Source organism: Perognathus longimembris, chromosome 3 (assembly GCF_023159225.1).
Source record: "Perognathus longimembris pacificus isolate PPM17 chromosome 3, ASM2315922v1, whole genome shotgun sequence".
Taxonomy (NCBI): domain Eukaryota; kingdom Metazoa; phylum Chordata; class Mammalia; order Rodentia; family Heteromyidae; genus Perognathus; species Perognathus longimembris.
This window is the reverse complement of record NC_063163.1, coordinates 80122046-80140080: the sequence shown is the minus strand read 5'-3', so window position 1 is coordinate 80140080 and position 18035 is coordinate 80122046. Positions and strand designations below refer to the sequence as shown.

The 18035-nt window shown below is 49.5% G+C and overlaps 1 protein-coding gene across 4 annotated transcripts in view; it reads right to left on the bottom strand.

Annotated features, from left to right (window-relative positions):
- Acacb (acetyl-CoA carboxylase beta) overlaps nt 1-18035 on the bottom strand; it is an 85296-nt gene that overhangs the window by 45745 nt on the left and 21516 nt on the right. For all 4 annotated transcript variants that reach the window (XM_048342785.1, XM_048342784.1, XM_048342787.1 and 1 more), the window contains 12 exons: nt 16076-16214; nt 14030-14139; nt 13767-13848; nt 12310-12408; nt 11142-11251; nt 10918-11028; nt 9646-9855; nt 9251-9421; nt 5905-6066; nt 4316-4479; nt 2108-2258; nt 1919-2022 (listed from right to left, as the gene is read on the bottom strand). In XM_048342785.1, coding sequence (XP_048198742.1) covers nt 1919-2022; nt 2108-2258; nt 4316-4479; nt 5905-6066; nt 9251-9421; nt 9646-9855; nt 10918-11028; nt 11142-11251; nt 12310-12408; nt 13767-13848; nt 14030-14139; nt 16076-16214 — 1613 coding nt within the window. The remainder of the gene's footprint in view (nt 1-1918; nt 2023-2107; nt 2259-4315; nt 4480-5904; nt 6067-9250; nt 9422-9645; nt 9856-10917; nt 11029-11141; nt 11252-12309; nt 12409-13766; nt 13849-14029; nt 14140-16075; nt 16215-18035) is intronic.

Genomic DNA, 18035 nt, shown 5'->3' with positions numbered 1-18035 from the left:
CACCTGACATTTCCCAGAACTTGGCATCTTGAAGGATGTGAACCTTCTTTCATTTTCCTTTTTTCTTTTCTTTTTTTGTCCTGGTCCTAAGGCTTGAACTTGGCCTGGGCACTGTCCCTGAACTTTTTTTTTTTTTTTTGTACTCTACTACTTGAGCCACAGTTCTACTTCTGGCTTTTTGGTGGTTGATTGGAGATGTCTCATGGGAGCTTTCCTGCCTAGACTGGCTTTGAATCATGATCATCAGGTCTCAGCTTCCTCAATAGCTAGGATTACAGGTGTGAGCTACCAGCACCCTGAAGATATGAACTTTTTTCTTTCTTTGCCAGTCTTGGGGCTTGAACTCAGGGCCTGCGCACTGTTCCTGAGCTGCTTTTTGCTAAGACTAGCACTCTACCACTTGAGCAACAGCGCCACTTCTGGCTTTTTGTTTATGTGGTACTGAGGAGTCAAAAGTCATACATGCTAGGCAAGCCGTCTACCACTATGCCACATTCCCAGCCCCAGATATGAACTTTTAACAAGACTTTCTGGGGAAATGTGGAGGGCAAATAATTTAAAAATACAGTTCAGGGCTGGGAATGTGGCCTAGTAGCAACAGTGCTTGTCTCATATACATGAGGCCCTGGGTTCAATTCCTCAGCACCACATATAGAGAAAAGGCCAGAAGTGGAGCTGTGGCTCAAGCCTTGAGCAAAAAGAAGCCAGGGACAGTGCTCAGGCCCTGAGTCCAAGCCCCAGGACTGGCAAAAACAAAACAAAACAAAAGTACAGTGCAACTACATATATATTAAGATGGCATACAGAATCTCAGTGGAAGCTACTGGTCAATAAGGTGGAGAGAGAACAATGGACAGGGTTATTCTGATTACAGTATATGAGAGTCTGAAATGTCATGGTGAAATTAATACACACTAAAAAAGGAAGAATGATAGGAAAGTAAAACTGGCTCTACTGGGGGGTAGGCACGAGTGAGAGGGGCGGAGGGAGGCTAAGGAAGAGGGTGACTGAGGATGACTATGTCTGATGCAGTTTATTTGCATGTATGGAAATAAATACAGAATAACAAAACCTGTTGAAACTGTTTTCAGAAGGGGAGAAATGATAGAAGGAGAAGGTTGATGAGGATACATTGAATACATATGTGGGAATATCTCAACAAAACACACCTGTATAACTAGTATATGCTGAATGACTGAGAAAATAAACTCAATGGCTTTGGGGGAGCCAAGTCCATCATGGGCTTCTCAGAAAAGTTCTCTGTATGGTGAGAGGTCACTTCTGGGAAAGAAGCCAACAGGGGCCCTGGCTCTGCCACCAGCCATGAGCCTGCCTGCTAACTGTGCTAAACCACCTCACCCTTCTTTCCTGGAAGTTTCCCGTGTGCTCAACTGGGAGGCCATGTTGGCTGTACTCCAGGGACACTCAACACGGCCTTGGGGGAGCTGGCCCCTGGCACTGAGCAAGCAGGAACCATGCTGCTGCTTCAGCTGCTTCACACCCCCCTCAGAGCCATGCCGGCACTGTGAACACCACTGGCGCTGAGGTGGAGAGTGGCCGGCCACGTCCTAGCACTCCAGCGCTCACCTGGTGATCAGGTGAGGGCCAGGGAAAGAAACATCAGGAGAGATGACCTTTGACCCATTCTGCTTCCAATCTCACCTGTGTCCTCCAAACTCCATGTCAGCAGGAAGCTGTCCTGGATGGTCTACCCAGGCCTCAAGGCCCCTCCAAGCCCCACCACCACCTGGGGTTTCCACCCCACCTCACCCCACCCCAGGACGCTTCCAGGGCAGAGGCAGGCTGGTGGGAGGAGCTCACCAACTGCCGATGACTGATGGGTCACCTAAATAAAGCACGACCTGCCTTTCATGGCCCCCACAGACACCCCAAGATGGGCAAGGCTAATGCCCAGTACCTTTCCAGGGAATGCAGGAAATCTGTCATGCAGTCTCTGAACTTCGCATCTGCCACGTTCAGGGCCCCACACACCACCCCGAGCATGATGTCTGGCTTCTCTGCCTAGGAGACACAACAGCTCAGTGTCTGGGCCCCCAGGAGCCACAGAGCTCTGCCACCTCGCTCAGAGACGCAGGAGCCTCCCCACCTGCACTTTTTCAGCGATGAGGTGATCTAGCCACCCCGTGTCAATGTCGTTGTTCTGGAAGCTCGCGGTCTCCAGCAGGTTGATGAGATATTCCACCGTGGTCCTGAAGTCACCCCGGATGGACAGTTCCTTCAGAGCCACCACCATGTTCCTAGAGAGGGAAGGGCACGCCAATGAATTCCAATTCCACATAGAATGACCATGGACATTCTGTGGCATGGTTCTCAGAGTGCCAGCAAGACACAAGAAGTAAGAGGGGGGCCCAGGACAGAGGGGCAGGGTGTCTGTCTCAGCTCCAGCACTGACTGGCTAAGTAACCTCATACCAGTGGCTTAGCCACTCCCTTGGCCTCTGTTCACCTCATCTGGAAAATGGAGGTGCAATCATGACATCATGAGGATGGTGGAGGGTTGAGATTCTCTATGTAAAGTTACTGACAATCAGCAGCAAATGTCAGCGTGCATGTGACGACTATTTCATTCTAACTACGGCTAGAGTTCATGGATGACAGAGAAACAGCTCCTCTCTTTGACTGATGCCGTTTGTCTTACCCCAGACCTAACTGCATCTCTCATCCCCAGAGCTGGAGCTGCTTTCTTGCCAGCCACATAGCTGTGTGCTCTGAGGACAAGTGTCACTGTGGCCCGACCCGGGGGACATGAGGCCTGGCGCATGTGGCTTCCTCCCCCGTGGCGGGACCCAGTGACTACTGGGAGGAAATGCATGGAAAAGAGACCAGGTGCTGAACACACCTCTTCTTGGAGGAAGGGGGCCTTTCTACTTGTGAGCAGCTGTGGAATGGGGGCATCAATGGCCTCAGTGTAAAAGAGAAAATGAAGAGGCCAAAAAGTGGGGGCCAAGCAGGTCTGGGGAGCCAAGTGTGGGGTCAGGAGGGGGATCTGACAGCAAAGCTCCTGGACTCAGCTAGGCAGGAGGGGGTGGAGACACACAGCAACGTGTGCCCAGTTTTCTTGGCTTTAGCATTGAGGGGTCTCCACATCTGGGGACACTAGAACAGAACCCAAGACACTACTTGATCTAATAGGAAGTTCTGGAAATTTCCTTCTAGGTGCTCTTCAAGTTGAGAGACCACTGTGAAGAGCATGGGCCAAGCTAAAGGTTTTTTCATTCAGAGTGGGGTAAGCTGGCTGACCTGTCTCTTACCTCCCCCTAGCAGATGGTACTTGCTGGAAATAATCCTCCATCCTTCCAGGATCTCAATACACCACTGGACATGATTCCGATGAACTACTCAAAGCTGGCAGAGAAGTGCCATCATTCAAATGGTCAAACTCAACTAAGTTCACTCACAGCTAACTTATGCGGTGCACGTTAGGACACATCCTCCTAAGAAACTCATTGGGGGTCTGGAAATGTGGCCTAGTGGTAGAGTGCTTGCCTAACATGTATGAAGCCCTGGGTTCAATTCCTTAGTTCCACATAAACAGAAAAATCTGGAAGGGGTGCTGTGGCTCAAGAGGTAGAGTACTACCCTTGAACAAAAGAAGCTCAGGGACAGTGCCCAGGCCCTGAGTTCAAGAACCAGGACAAGGAAGGAAGGAAGGAAGGAAGGAAGGAAGGAAGGAAGGAAGGAAGGAAGGAAGGAAGGAAGGAAGGAAAGGAGGGAGGGAGGGAGGGAGGAAGGGAGGGAGGGAGGGAGGGAGGGAGGGAGGGAGGGAGGAAGGGAGAGAGGGAGTTCACTTGGGATAAATAAAGCCAACAAAGAAGCTAGACTATCAAAACACCACCGGCCCTTTCCATTTGCAGCTGTCAGACTCACCATCTTGGAAACCTGCAGGTTTTCTGGGTCTCCTTTAAGTCAGTATTCTCATGTGCTCAAGACCCAGCCCTGGGTCTTACCTTCCTACTGGAAAGGTTCTCTCTCTCTCTCTCTCTCTCTTTCTTTCTTTTTGCCAGTCCTCCAGCTTGGACTCAGGGCCTGAGCACTGTCCCTGGCTTCTTTCACTCAAGGCTAGCACTCTACCATTTGAGCCACAGCGCCACCTCCAGCTTTTTCTGTACATGTGGTGCTGAGGAATCAAATCCAGGGCTTCGTGCATGTAAGGCAAGCAGTCTACCGCTAAGCCACATTCCCAGCTCCCTAGAGTCTGGTTCTTACAAGAGGGAGGGAGAGAAGGCAAGAGGGTAAGCAGCAGGGAGGGCACACAGGCAGGCGGGCGGGCAGGAAGGCAGGCCGGCAATACTAACGAAATGGCCTCTTCACGGTTCTCGCCCCAGGAGAAGCAGTGCCCAAACTGGGAGTCAGCAAACTCATGTAAGCCTCCGGCTGCTGCCACACTGAAGTAGCCCCACACGTTCTTGCTGCTGCGGAAGTTGAGTTCCTGGACTGTCCCCGAGCTCGGCTTAAACCCCTGGTGCCCCAAGGAAAAGTAAGAAGGAATAAGTCATTACTCTGGATATATTTTCACCTGAATTCCATTCTGGCCAGAGCCAGCAAGAGGCTCTCCCTCCCCCAAGCAAAGTTCAGCCAGCATTGCATCTCCTGCTGTGGATCTACGTGAATGCATCAATGTCTTTAAATATACATATTTAAATATATAAATATGTATTTATATATTTATAGTTAATATAGAGAAAAAACAGTTGGCTAGGAGGCTCAATTTTTTATTTTGTATGCATCAATTACAAACATGTTTAAAAGCCAGGCACCAGTGATTCACAGCTGCAAACTTAGCTACTCAGGAGGCTAAGATCTGAGTATTAAGGTTCAAACCCAACCTGGGGAAGGAAAATCCTTGAGACTCTTATCTCCATTTAACCAGAAAAAGCTAGAAGTGGGGCTATGGCTCAAATGGTAGAGCACCAGACTTGAGCAAAAAGCTACAGGAGAGAGCCCAGGTCCTGAGTTCAAGCACCAGTGTGAGCACAACGTAATTTAGGGCTACTAGAGTGGCTCAAAAGTGGTAAGCACCTGCTTAGCGAGGATAAGGGCCTGAGTTCCACCAAAACCAAAACAAATTATGTGTAGACACGTGTGCATATATATATATATATACATATATACATACATATATGTGTATATGTATTTGTTCTTTTAATTTTAAGAAACAGGCATGATGGCACACATACCTATAATCCCAGCACTAGGAAAGTTAAAAATTGTGAGTTTGAGGCCAGCTGAAGCTACCCAGCAAGACTCTGTCTCAAAAACTATGCATAGGTTGGGGGCTGGGGATATGGCCTAGTGGCAAGAGTGCTTGCCTCGTATACATGAAGCCCTCAGTTCGATTCTCCAGCACCACATATACAGAAAATGGCCAGAAGTGGCGCTGCGGCTCATGTGGCAGAGTGCTAGCCTTGAGCAAAAAGAAGCCAGGGACAGTGCTCAGGCCCTGAGTCCAAGGCCCAGGACTGGCAAAAAAAAAAAATTATGCGTAGGTACTAATTTCAAAAATGAAGGAAAAAAAAATTAAGTCAGAGTAGATTACTAAGACCTGTGACCATCAGTTAGCAGCCTATGAACTTTGACATGCCCGTGGTCCTTTACAAAACCTAAGAAAGAGCAAGCCACAGAGGGAAACTTCCACAGTGCTCCAGACTCCATGTTACAGAAAAAGCACCAGGGGTTGGAAACCTAAGGACCTGGGCTCTGCACCAGAGGAGCAGCCAAGGACGAGTTACCCACTGGACACACCTACCCAGCAGGCTCTCCAGGTAACAGTGAGGATCTGCCTGGTCCCTGGACACGTCACAGGTTGAGGAAGCATTCCCTCTGTGCCTAACCCACACATCCTGGGAAATGGAAGATGCTGGAAACCCAGGGGCCCCACACTTGCCTCATCTGGGTTTTCGCTGGTGATTCTGGCCGCAATGACATGGCCCCTGGCAAGTGGAGGGTTGGTGGGAGTGTCAAAGGAAATGGGCGTCACCCCCCATGGAGACTCTCCATACAGAAGCCGGATGTCCTTCAGCCGGTGCAGCGGCACACCCATGGCAATCTATAACAAAGAACCCAGGCCTCCAAATCAGGTCCATTCCCTTGGAATCCCGGTCCCAAATGGCCCAGTAGTGAGGAAAGAGGCTCAGTCAACAATTTCAGACATACTAAGCCCAGCCTATCTATACAGGCTGCTGTGCTACAGTGGGATAGGAAAAGCAAATGGAAAAATCTGTGAGACAAGAGGAGGCGCCCGCAGAGCAGACAGTGTGTGGAAAGAAGCGCATTCAAGAAACAAAAGTCACATGAGGAAATATGCACATGAAGGAAAGCCCTGGTGCCCAGAGCTACCAGAGTGGGAAGGGACCCGGCTGTAATGCTCAGGCAGGAGGCTTTCTGAAGGCCACAGGAATACTGGCATAAAGAAGAAACAAGGGGCTGGGAATGTGGCTTAGTGGTGGAGCGCTTGCCTAGCATGCATGAAGCCCTGGGTTCGATTCCTCAGCACCACATAGACAGAAAAAGCAAGAAATGGTGCTGTGGCTCAAGTGGTAGAGTGCCAGCCTTCAGCAAAAAGAAACCAGAGACAGTGCTCAGGCCCTGAGTTCAAGCCCCAGGACTGGAAAAAAAATCACTTAGCTAAAAGTTACAGCAAAATATGTAACTCTTCTGAACAACAAATGTATTATTTATCTAAATGAATACCAGGAAGCAGAAACATGTTATTTGGGAAGAGAACAAGGGAGGTATATATGAATGAAGGGAGAATGAGTGAGCAAATGCTGGCATTATATTCAATGTACATTATATAAAAACTGAACTATGTAACTTGAAGATAGGGATGGGAAGGGGAGAATGATGAAAGGAGTCACATTGATCAACTGTGACATTCATGGACATGAACTGTACTCACAACCTGACTTAAGAAATTGTAACCTGTTTGTACAACTACTTAACAATAAAATTTATTAAAAAGACAAGTTGTTTAAAAAAAAAAAAAAGAAGAAGAAGAAGAAGAAGCAAAACCCAGACACTCACATTTCACAGTTTGGGCCTCTTCTCTGGATGCACTAAGAACAGGCAATCCCCCTTGCGATAATTCTGTCAGAATGTGATGTGATCTGGAAGAAATCTCTGGACAGATCCAGATTCACAGACAGGCAGCCTAAATGCTTCAAAAGTGCCAGTGCTGCAGGACGCCATACACAAAAAGCCAATGACAAGAATGAAAAAAATGGGGCCAGGCGCCGGTGGCTCATGCCTGTAATCCTAAATACTCAGGAGACTGAGATCTGGAAGTTCATGGTTCAAAGCCAGCTCTTGGGCAGAAAAGTAATTGAGACTCCATCTGTAAGCAAAACGGAGGTATGGCTCAAGAGATAAGAGTACAAGCCATGAGCAAGAAAGAGAGTGCAAGGTTCTGTATTCAAGACCTTGTCCCAACCAAAAAGAAAAAACAAAAAAGGGGAGCTGGGAATGTGGCTTAGCGCTAGAATGCTTACCTAGCATGCACAAAGCCCTGAGTTCAATTAGTCAGCACCACATAAACAGAAAAAGCCAGAAGTGGCACTGTGGATAAAGAGGTAGAGTACTAGCCTTGAGCAAAAAAGCAACCAGGGACAGTGCCCAGGCCGAGTCCAAGAGCCAGGACTGGCAAAAAAAAAAAAAAAACACCACAAAAAACCTATGATTGGGCTAGGAATATGGCCCAGTGGCAAGAGTGCTTGCCTTATATACATGAAGCCCTGGGTTCAATTCCCCAGCACCACATATATAGAAAACGGCCAGGGGGCGCTGTGGCTCAAGTGGCATAGTGCTAGCCTTGAGCAAAAAGAATCCGGGGACAGTGCTCAGGCCCTGAGTCCAAGGCCCAGGACTGGCAAAAAAAAAACAAACCTATGATTGAAGAATGTTCCAGATTAAAAAGACTAAAGGGGGCTCAGAATATGGCCTAGTAGTAGAGTGCTTTCCTTTCATACATGAAACCCTGGGTTCGATTCCTCAGCACCACATATAGAGAAAAAGCCAGAAATGGCGCTGTGCTGGCCTTAGCAAAAAGCAGCCAGGGACAGTGCTCAGGCCCTGAATTCAAGCCCCAGGACTGGCAAAAAAAAAAAAAAAGACTAAAGAGTCATGACAATGAAATACAAGGTGTAGTCCTGGGTTGGCATCCAGATTTCATACAAACAAATAAAAGCAGCCGTAAGACCTATCTATGGAGACAACAGGAAGCAGGGCATTGCCACTGTAGACAGAATGGTAACTAGCTGCAGCTCTCCTTCCAAAGGGACACGGCTATATCCCACACTGCACCAGACTGCCTGTTCTCAGGATGCCTATATTACAATATTTATGGATCACCTCACAAAGGTTCAGCCCAACCATTAAAAGATTGACTCCAAAAAATTTCTCCAAAGAAATTATACAGACTAATGGGGGGGGGGGGGAGAAATAGGTAAGTAGGAAAATAGGTAGATGATGGATGGATGGATGGCAACTTCACAACTGGTGAATATAGTTACAGGGTGTATTCTTTGTGTAACTCTCCTGCAATTTTTTAAGGATATAAATACAGGCTGGGAACGTGGCTTAGTGCTAGAGTGCTTGCCTAGCATAAATGAAGCCCTAGGTTTGATTCCTCCACACCACATAAACAGAAAAAGCCAGAAGTGGTGCTGTGACTCAAGTGGTAGAGTGCTAGCCTTGAGCAAAAAGAAGCTCAGGGACAGTGCCCAGGCCCTGAGTTCAAGCCCCAGGACTGGCAAATGTGTGTGTGTGTGTGTGTGTGTGTGTGTGTGTGTGTGTGTGTGTGAGTACATCAAGTAAGAAAGAGGGAGGAGCAGAAGGGAGGAGGAAGGGAGGGAAGAAGGAAAGGAAGAACAGAGGACAGATACACTAATTTAAGAGTTCTTGTTAATCCGGGAGTTTAATACCTGCAGGTCATGTGTCCTCAATGGAAGCAACACTGACCCCCCAGGGGGTGTGGAGAAAAAAAAATTTCCTCTTTTAGTGTGCAGAACACAGATAAATTTATGGAATGTAAATACATACAGGACCTCTCTCATGACAGATCTCCCAAGAGAAGGATTAGAGAAAATGTCCTGAAGATCTGATTGTGAAATGAAAGGCTGAGAAACGCTGCTCTGGAAGGTCAGCGAGGCATGGGGTGAGAGGGCAGAAAGAGCGAAAGGGAACAGGAGAAGGGAAGGAGGCGCAGTAGGGGTGTGGGGGGGGCACTGGCTCACCTGCAGCTGTGCAGCCGGCAGGTTGACATCAGCAATCATCTCTGTGCAGGGGTGCTCCACCTGCAAGCGGGGGTTCAGCTCCAGGAAGTGGAAGCTGCCGTCCTGGCTGTACAGGTATTCCACTGTCCCGGCGCTCACGTAGCCCACCGTCTTGGCCAGGCGCACCGCACACTGCAGGAAGAGGTAAAGGTTTCCAGCAATTGCCTCGGGAATCAGAAGGGACCGTGGGCTTCCTTGTCCAGTGCCCACTGAGGACCTGTGATGTGCGGAAAGCTTCAGGACCTCAGCAATCAGCTGACACCCACAACACACCTGTGTGGCCCTGAAATCCCCTGTGGGGTGGCTCCCGGCAGTGCCATCCCCACCACCACCAACCCCAGCTCTGCAAAGAATACCTGCTCCATGAACTCAAACACTGCTGCCGTGGCAATGGTGGCTGGCGCCTCTTCGATGATCTTCTGGTGGCGCCTCTGGATGGAGCAGTCCCGCCCAAACAGTGACACGGCATTCCCATACTGGTCAGCGAGCACCTGGACCTCCAGGTGCCGCGCATGTTGGGCCAGCTTCATGAGAAAGATGGGAGAGCCCGGGATCTCACTCTGCACCTGAAGGGGAAAAACAGCTGCTGGCTCTCCATGGGGAAATCCACTCCAGAAGCTTCTGGAAGTCATCAAAAGACAGCATCAAACAACAGCACTGATTCCTCTGCAAATCTGCTCTGTGTGTGTTTGTGTGTGCGTGTACACGCACGTGGGCATACACACGCACATGTGCATACACACCAGTACTGAAGCTTGAACTAAGGACTCTCCATAACATACACAGGGCTCAAGAAAAAGACCTAATTACAAGGTTCCATCTGAGAGAGAAGAGACTTGGAAGGGATGGGGAAAGGGACTTTTCTTCACCACCACATAACCCTTGACTGCTCATACTCATGAGGTAGAGATAAAAAAGATCATAGTAAGTCAGGTGCCGGTGGCTCACTCCTTTAACCCTAGCTGCTCAGGAAGCTGAGATCTGAGGATCAAGGTTCCAAGCCAGCCCGTGCAGGAAAGTCCATGAGACTCTTTATTTTTAATTAACTACCAGAAAACTGGAAGTGGCACTGTGGCTCAATTGTAGAGAGCTAGCCTTGAGTTGAAGAGCTCAGGGACAGCACCCAGGCCCAGAATTCAAACCCCATAACCAATTGAAAAAAAAAAAAAAAAAAGATCACAGTTAGAGGCTAACCTAGACAGAAAGGTTAGTAAGACCCCATCTCAATCAATAAAGCATGGTGCCTATTACCCCAGAAATGTCAGGTGAGGGGCAGTGGGAAGATAGGAGAACAGAAGCTCAGGCCCTGAGTTCAAGCCCCAATAACAATGCGTACACACACACACACACACACACACACACACACACACACACACCTCTTTAACACAAAGCTGGAACATAGCCCAGAGGCAGAGCACTTGCCTAGCATGCTGAAGGCCTAGGTATAATCTCTACCACTACTCACAAAAGTAATAAAAGTTAAAAAAAAACAAAACAAAACACAAAACATACAGCCACAACCCCAGCTCCTGAAAATCCCTCCTAGAGGATGAGAAAAGAATGCTGAAAGAAGTCATCGGGTGGCCAAGGAAAGAAAAGACACACGCAAGAAGGCAGGGACCGCTCACCTGTCTGAATAGCATGGGGAAATCCTCAGCACTCTCAGCCTTCCGGATTCCTTTCCCTCCACCACCTTCAGAAGCCTTGATCATCAGTGGAAAACCGATTTTTTCTGCTGCCTAAGGACCAAGAACAAACAGCTCTCTTCAGAGATGAGACAGGTACCAACCCACCACTGCCAAGACAAGGAGGCAATTCTAGCACCCTGGTCCCCTGCTAGCGCTGCCATTACCTCCAAGGCCTCGTCTACATCCTTCACACAGCCCAGGCTGTAGACATCTTCGGGGACATGGATGGGCTTCCCCTGCTGCAGGTCCTCCTCTGCCCACTCCACCGTCAGACCTAGAGAGGCACAAAGCAGGCTGAGCCCTCCCGCCCCCAGGAGGGCAGAACAGAGCCCTGAGAGCACAGTCCCGGGAGCACCTAAGCTGCTCTGGACCAACAAAGCACAGAGCCATCCTCCCAGCCTCCTTCACTGCCTCTTCCATGCCTTGGAACTGACCTGGCCCCCCCGCCCCCCCTCCCCCAGGAAATCAAACTGACACTGCCTCTCCCCAGAGCAATGTGGACTTCAAAAAGAATCCCAACCACCCCCAAGGAGCCTTTTTTTTCTTTTTGGGGGTTCTCTGTTGGGTCTTGAACTCCGGACCCCGTGATATTTACTGGTTGGTTTGTTCTTTGGGGGGCTGTTTTTAATTTAAGGGGGTGCTCTACCACTTGACCCACACCTCTACCTCTGGCTTTTTGCTAGTTAGCTAGAGAAAGAATCTCATGGAAGGGCTGGAAATGTGGCTTAGTAGTAGAGTGCTTGCCTGGCATACATAAAGCCCTGGGTTCAGCACCACATACACAAAAAAGCCAGAGGTGGCGCTGTGGCTCAAGAGGTAGAGTGCTAGCCTTGAGCAAAAAGCAGCTAGGGACAGTGCTCAGGCCTTGAGTCCCATGCTCCAGGACTAGCAACAAAAAAAAAAAATCTCATGGACTTTTCTGCCCAGTCTCCCTCCTAACCTCCATCCTTTCACCTCAGCCTCCCAAGCTGCTTAAGTATAGGTATGAGGCACCATGCCTGGCTAAACAGAAAACTTTTGTCAGTCATGGGGCTTGATCTCTGGGCCTGGACACTGTCCCTGAGCTCTTCAGCTCAAGGCTAGTGCTCTACCACTTGAGCCACAGCACTACCTCTGGTTTTCTGGTGGTTAATTGGAGATAAGAGTCTCATAGACTTTGCTGCCCCTGCTGCCTCTGAACCTGGATCCTCAGATCTCAGCCTCCTGAGTAGCTAGGATTACAGGCGTGAGCTACCAGTGCCTGGCTCTAAACAGAAGAATTTTTAAAAGCACACTCCTGTTACCCCAGCTAGACTGAGAGGTTCCCCTAAAATAAGAACTAGAATGCCTTACCACTTCCACTCCAGGGCAGGGTTGGGACCTGCAGCGTCTGAGCCACGATGGTGGAGGCAATCTTATCTCCCAAGGCCCACATGGCTTCACTCGGGGGGCCTGAGTAGTCAGGGAAAAGACAACAGGATGGCCTCAGTCAGAAGACTCTGGAAGCCAACTAGCAAACAAGTGCACAGTGACAAGGCCGGATGAAAGACAAAGGATGGAGGAAAAATAGAAAAGAAGGAAAGAAAGGGAGGGTAGGAAGGAGGGAGGGAAGGAAGGAAGGAGGGAGGGAGAAGAGGGAGGGAGGGAGGGACTCAGATCCAGCTTCCTAAGAGCCTAGTTCACATCAGATACGAAAAGACTCAGTCACTTTGCTACTGTATCCATCAACTTGCACCATCTGGACTGAAAGCCAGTTGTAACTGGTTATAAGTCAGCTGTGTGGTGAACACAGAAAAGCACCCCATCAGGAGGCACAAAGCTGGGTGGAGGACACAAGCTAGCCTCTAAAGAGCTGGACCGCAGGGTGTCGAAGCCAGACTGGGGAGGCAGCCAGCCGGCCTTTTGGGCCTGTGCTCTGACACAACGACTCCACATCCCAGGACAGACACTCCTCATTCCACTTGCATTCAGCGTCTGAGGACTCAGCCCACCATGGAGGGGAAAGCTATTTTTAACTGTGTTAGTACTAAATAGGTGTAGACTTTTTTTGTTATTATTCCCTAATTAATGCAGTATAACATCGCTCTGCATTTTGTCAGGCACTTTAAGTAATCTAAGAGGGCTGGGATGTAGCTCAGTGGCAAAGCACCTGTCTAGCAAGCAAGTGTGATGTCCTGGGTTCCATCCCCAGTACCAAAAAAAGAAAATACAAAAGGAGTAATCTAAAAAGGGTAAAGTGGGCAGGGTGTTGTGTGCAAATTCAATGCTGCTCTGAGCATCAGTGGACTTTGGTGTCTTTTTTTGGGGGGGGGAGGTGTATCCTGAAACCAATCTCTTGATGGCACTCATGATGCCCTGTGTTAACAGATTTGCACAAATACAGAGCTAACAAGTATGCACACAAAACTCCAGATGCCTCCAAACAGTAATATTTCTATCAAATGGTGTCAGATGTGGGGACTGTGATCAACGAGTCAGGGAATCCTAGAGGCCTGAGAACAACCCAGATAAACATGTGGTCCCTCAAACACACACACACACACACACACACACACACACACACACACACACACACAGAGTCAAATATCTGAACTTGGCCGTGACCATGAGACCAACAGAAACAACCACAGAGGGTTCCACTGGCCTCCCATCATTCTGCTGTGGTAACCATGGTAACATGGGCCTGCCCCCCTCCCAGTCGGCTTGGTCCTCACAAGGGAAGGGTAGTGCAGAAGCAGAGGAGATGCTGAACAGGTGTCATCCCATACCATGCCCCAGTGCTCACACCCCTGCTGGATGGAACATTCTACCTAAGAAAGCAATCCTGTGCTTGCACAACAGCTCTGGAAGTTTGGGGTTTTCGGAAGCATGGCCCCAGCCAGCCCACACCGCCTGTAAATACAGAAAGGGGTGAACTCAGACCCTTCCATCTTTAAGCCCCTAGCTCCCATCCCCCCAGAGCTCTGTGTGGTGTCCTACCAGCTGAGGTGAACGGTGGAACCCAGTTGCTCCAGAGCTCAGGGCACCCCCCCCCAGGCTGTGGGGCCCCCCCAGGGCAGCCTGGCCCACCTACCTGCACTGGGATCCTCTTGGCGATGTCCACAATCAGTTCCACGTTGGCGTAGTTGTTGTTATTCGTTCCTCCCGGCACAGGGACATACTGGTCTGCCATCTTGATGTACTCTGGAATGGAGCAGGAAGAAAAGGGGAAGATCTATGGGGAGACTGAAGTCAATGGCAACCACATTCCAGCCCCTGAAAGCAACCACAAAGATTCCATGACAGCAGTGGACCAATGTAATAAAGTTGGAAGAAAACTCCATGTGATTTTCATTAGGTGAATACCGGTGTCCTGGAAAAGGCCCAGAAGGACACAGAAGAGAAAGGAGGCAGCTCACCAGGACGGTAGGGATCCGAGGCTGGTAGGGGCCAGCACACAAGGCCTACCTACCCCAGGTAAGGATAGGAATTGTCAGCACAACGTGGAGAAAGCCTACGGGATAATACCTGACCACAGAGTGGGGCTCCCCTCCTGCCTGTGTCACACGCTGCTTATGGGACTGTGGGCAAGTGGTGAGTTTGTGCCCCATATCTCAAATGGTTTTATCTGTAAAATGGGGCTGAGAAACAAGCAAGGCCATGTCCATGCAGGGCAGAGCTTAGGAGATGATGCTGAGGTTGATTGCACCAAGTATAGTGTTGCGGCCTCTGAAGCAGTGTGTGTATGGGGGGCGGGGGGTGCATGCACACACACACACACACACACACACACACACACAAGCCAACAAGCCAGTCAGTAGTGGAGCTTGAACTCAGGACCTCCCACTTGGCTTTTTTTCCTCATGCCTGTTGCTCTACCATTTGAGCCACACCTCCTCTCCAGCTTTTTTACTGGCTAATGGGAGCAGACTTTTCTGCTCAGGCTGGCTTCAAATTGTGAGTCTCACATCTCAGCCTCCTTAGTAGATAGGACTACAGGTGTGAGCCAACAGGACCCGGGCCTCTGAGGCATTCTTCTTTTTTTTTTTTTTTTTTTGGCCAGTCCTGGGGCTTGGACTCAGGGCCTAAGCACTGTCCCTGGCTTCTTTTTGCGCAAGGCTAGCACTCTGCCACTTGAGCCACAGCGCCACTTCTGGCCATTTTTTGTATATGTGGTGCTGGGGAATCGAACCCAGGGCCTCACATATATGAGGCAGGCACTCTTGCCACTAGGCCATATCCCCAGCCCCCTCTGAGGCATTCTTAAAGGGGCTATCAAGAGACAAGACTACTCAGGAAGCGAATGAATCATCTAGCAGTTACAGACTGAGTCTGTTTAAGAGACATAGGTGAGCAAAGACAACCAGACAAGTGACTGCAACACAGCAGAGAACAGCAGCACCGGAGGGAAACATCTGGAAAAGATCCCAAGCTGCCAGAACAATGATAGGATTTCCATTCCGCAGATTAACTGACCACTGCTTTTTTCCTAAGGCACGTAGATCTCTCCTGTGATCAGCAGACATTGTAGTTAAATAAAGAAGAGAGGAGTCAGGGGCTGGTGGCTCACATCTGTAATCCTACATACTTGGGAGGCTAAGATCTGGGGAATCACAGTTCAAAACCAGACTGGACAAGAAAGTCCATGAGACTCTTAAATCCAATTAATCACCAAAAAGCCAGAAGCAGAGCTATAACTCAAGTGGTAGAGCACTAGCCTTGAGCAAAAAGCTAAGGGGCAGGGCCCAGGCACTGAGTTCATGCCACAGGACCAGCACAAAATATATACATATATAAAGAAAGAGTAAATAGGGGCTGGGGATATAGCCTAGTGGCAAGAGTGCCTGCCTCGGATACACGAGGCCCTAGGTTCGATTCCCCAGCACCACATATACAGAAAACGGCCAGAAGCGGCGCTGTGGCTCAAGTGGCAGAGTGCTAGCCTTGAGCGGGAAGAAGCCAGGGACAGTGCTCAGGCCCTGAGTCCAAGGCCCACAACTGGCCAAAAAAAAAAAAAAAGAAAAAAAGAAAGAGTAAATAAATGTAGACTTGTGAAGGTATCCTGGAACTCTGGTGCCAGGCAGGATGGAGGAGGAGAGGACAAGTAAAGATGACAAGGGGAGGGGTCAGGCTTAGGTACCTGCGTTGGCCTTGAGGTCCTCCGGGGTCACCATGACCACGAAGCGTATGGCCCTCTCATTGCGGAACATCTCATAGGCCCACCTGCGGATGGAACGCATGCACTTCACGGCAGCGATGCCGTTGTTGGCGATGAGCACCTACACAGGTAAGCCAGAAAGGAGGCTGATGTACATGGCGGCTGCCTGCCATTGCCAGGTCCATCTCATGATGGCAGAGCCTAGCGCCACACCCACGGCACTCCTCCATGACGCTTTGTGTTTCTATCCCTCACAGGCTGCCAGCCACATGAATGGATGGCCAAGGGAATGGATGAATGGGAGACTGCGTGAATGGATGAGGGGACGAGGGGCGGGATTTTGATCAATGCAGACATTTCTTGAGTGTTCAGTGTGTACCGCACCACAATGTAAGTATGTACCGCACCACAATGTAAGTATGTTTCACTTGCTCTCATTTTGACTACCTCTCTTTTTTTTTACTACTCTCCAAGTTGAGGGTAAAGACACTAAAACTCAGCTGGTGCTGGTGGCTCATGTCTGTCATCCTAGTTATGTGGGAGAAGGTCAGGGACTGTGCCCAGGACCAGGACAAAATAAATAAATAAATAATATATTATATGTATTTGTATTATATATGATTTATAATATACATATTATATATAAATAGTTAAGTAAATATTTAAGTCAATCAAACAATCTGTCAATGACTCAATCGGTCCTGAAAGCTGTCTGAGAGTGCTAAGTCCTCCTCCACTGTTAGCTAAGTATTGGCTTGAGACTCCTCAACCTGATGAAATGATCCCCCTGCAGCCACGCGAGGATCTGACCACCGGCTTCCAGCCCAAGTTCACTGTTCTTCCTGCTGGGGCACAAGTAACTTTTGGGAGGCAATGATGAAACGGGCTGTGGCTTTTTTGTTGCTGTTGTCAGTCGTGGGGCTTAAACTCAGAGCCTGGGCACTGTCCCTGAGCCTCTTGGTGCTCAAGACTAGCTCTACCACTTGAGCCACAGCACCACCTCAGGTTTTTGAGAGGTTTATTGGAGATAAGAGTCTCATGGTGACTTTTCTGCCTGGGCTGGCTTCCAACCTTGATCCTCAGATCTCAGCCTCCTGAGTAGCTAGGATGACAGGTGTGAGCTACCAGTGCTGGCTGGGCTGTGGCTTTGTCAACCTTATTACCAAAGCAAGGGTTGGAGGGGAGGGAAGGAGGAATGGGTGGCCCTATCTGTTCTAGAATGCTCCAGAAAGCCCAAGGGGAAGGAACTGATGGCTGCTCTAATCCCCAGGCTGTGGGAGAGGACAAGCCAAGGTCACAGTGAAGCCAGAGGTGCACCAGCTCTGGGCTGAGGCCTCTCCCAGCACTCTGGCCTCTGAGCTCCTGGGAATTTGGTGCTGCCCACAAGTTGGACAGGCTGTGAAACAGTCTCTGGCCAAGTGTGGCAAAAACCGTACTTTCTGGATCCTTCCCAGATGACTAAATCTGGGGCAGAGTAGAAGAATGACTGTGTTCAGCTAGCCTGGCTGGGGAACCTGAAAACTGCACTACTGGGGTCCAACAGCCAATTCAAACCCTAGCTTCTCAGCCTCAGTTTCCTCATCTGTAAAGCCACTGAGAGCACTGAGGATGGCCGAAGGAGACAGGATGGTGTACAGGAGGCGACAGGAGGCCTCCTCCCCACACTCAATAGGCCATGCTCTCAAATGGAACAGCCTCTGCAACCACATGACCCGGGTTCAAGTCCTGGCTCTTCCACTTTATAGCTACAAGCCTGAACAACCAATGCCAATCTCTGCAGCCAGCTTGGCTAGGAACACAGCAGGAATAACCAAAGAGTAGGGTTCTGAGCCTTGACGAGAGAGAAGGGGGAGAGTGTGGGCCTTCATGAATGGCAATGGTCTGAACCTGTTTTGGGGGAGGGGGGTGTCTGGGTTGTATGCATCATTACAAATAACCAGGA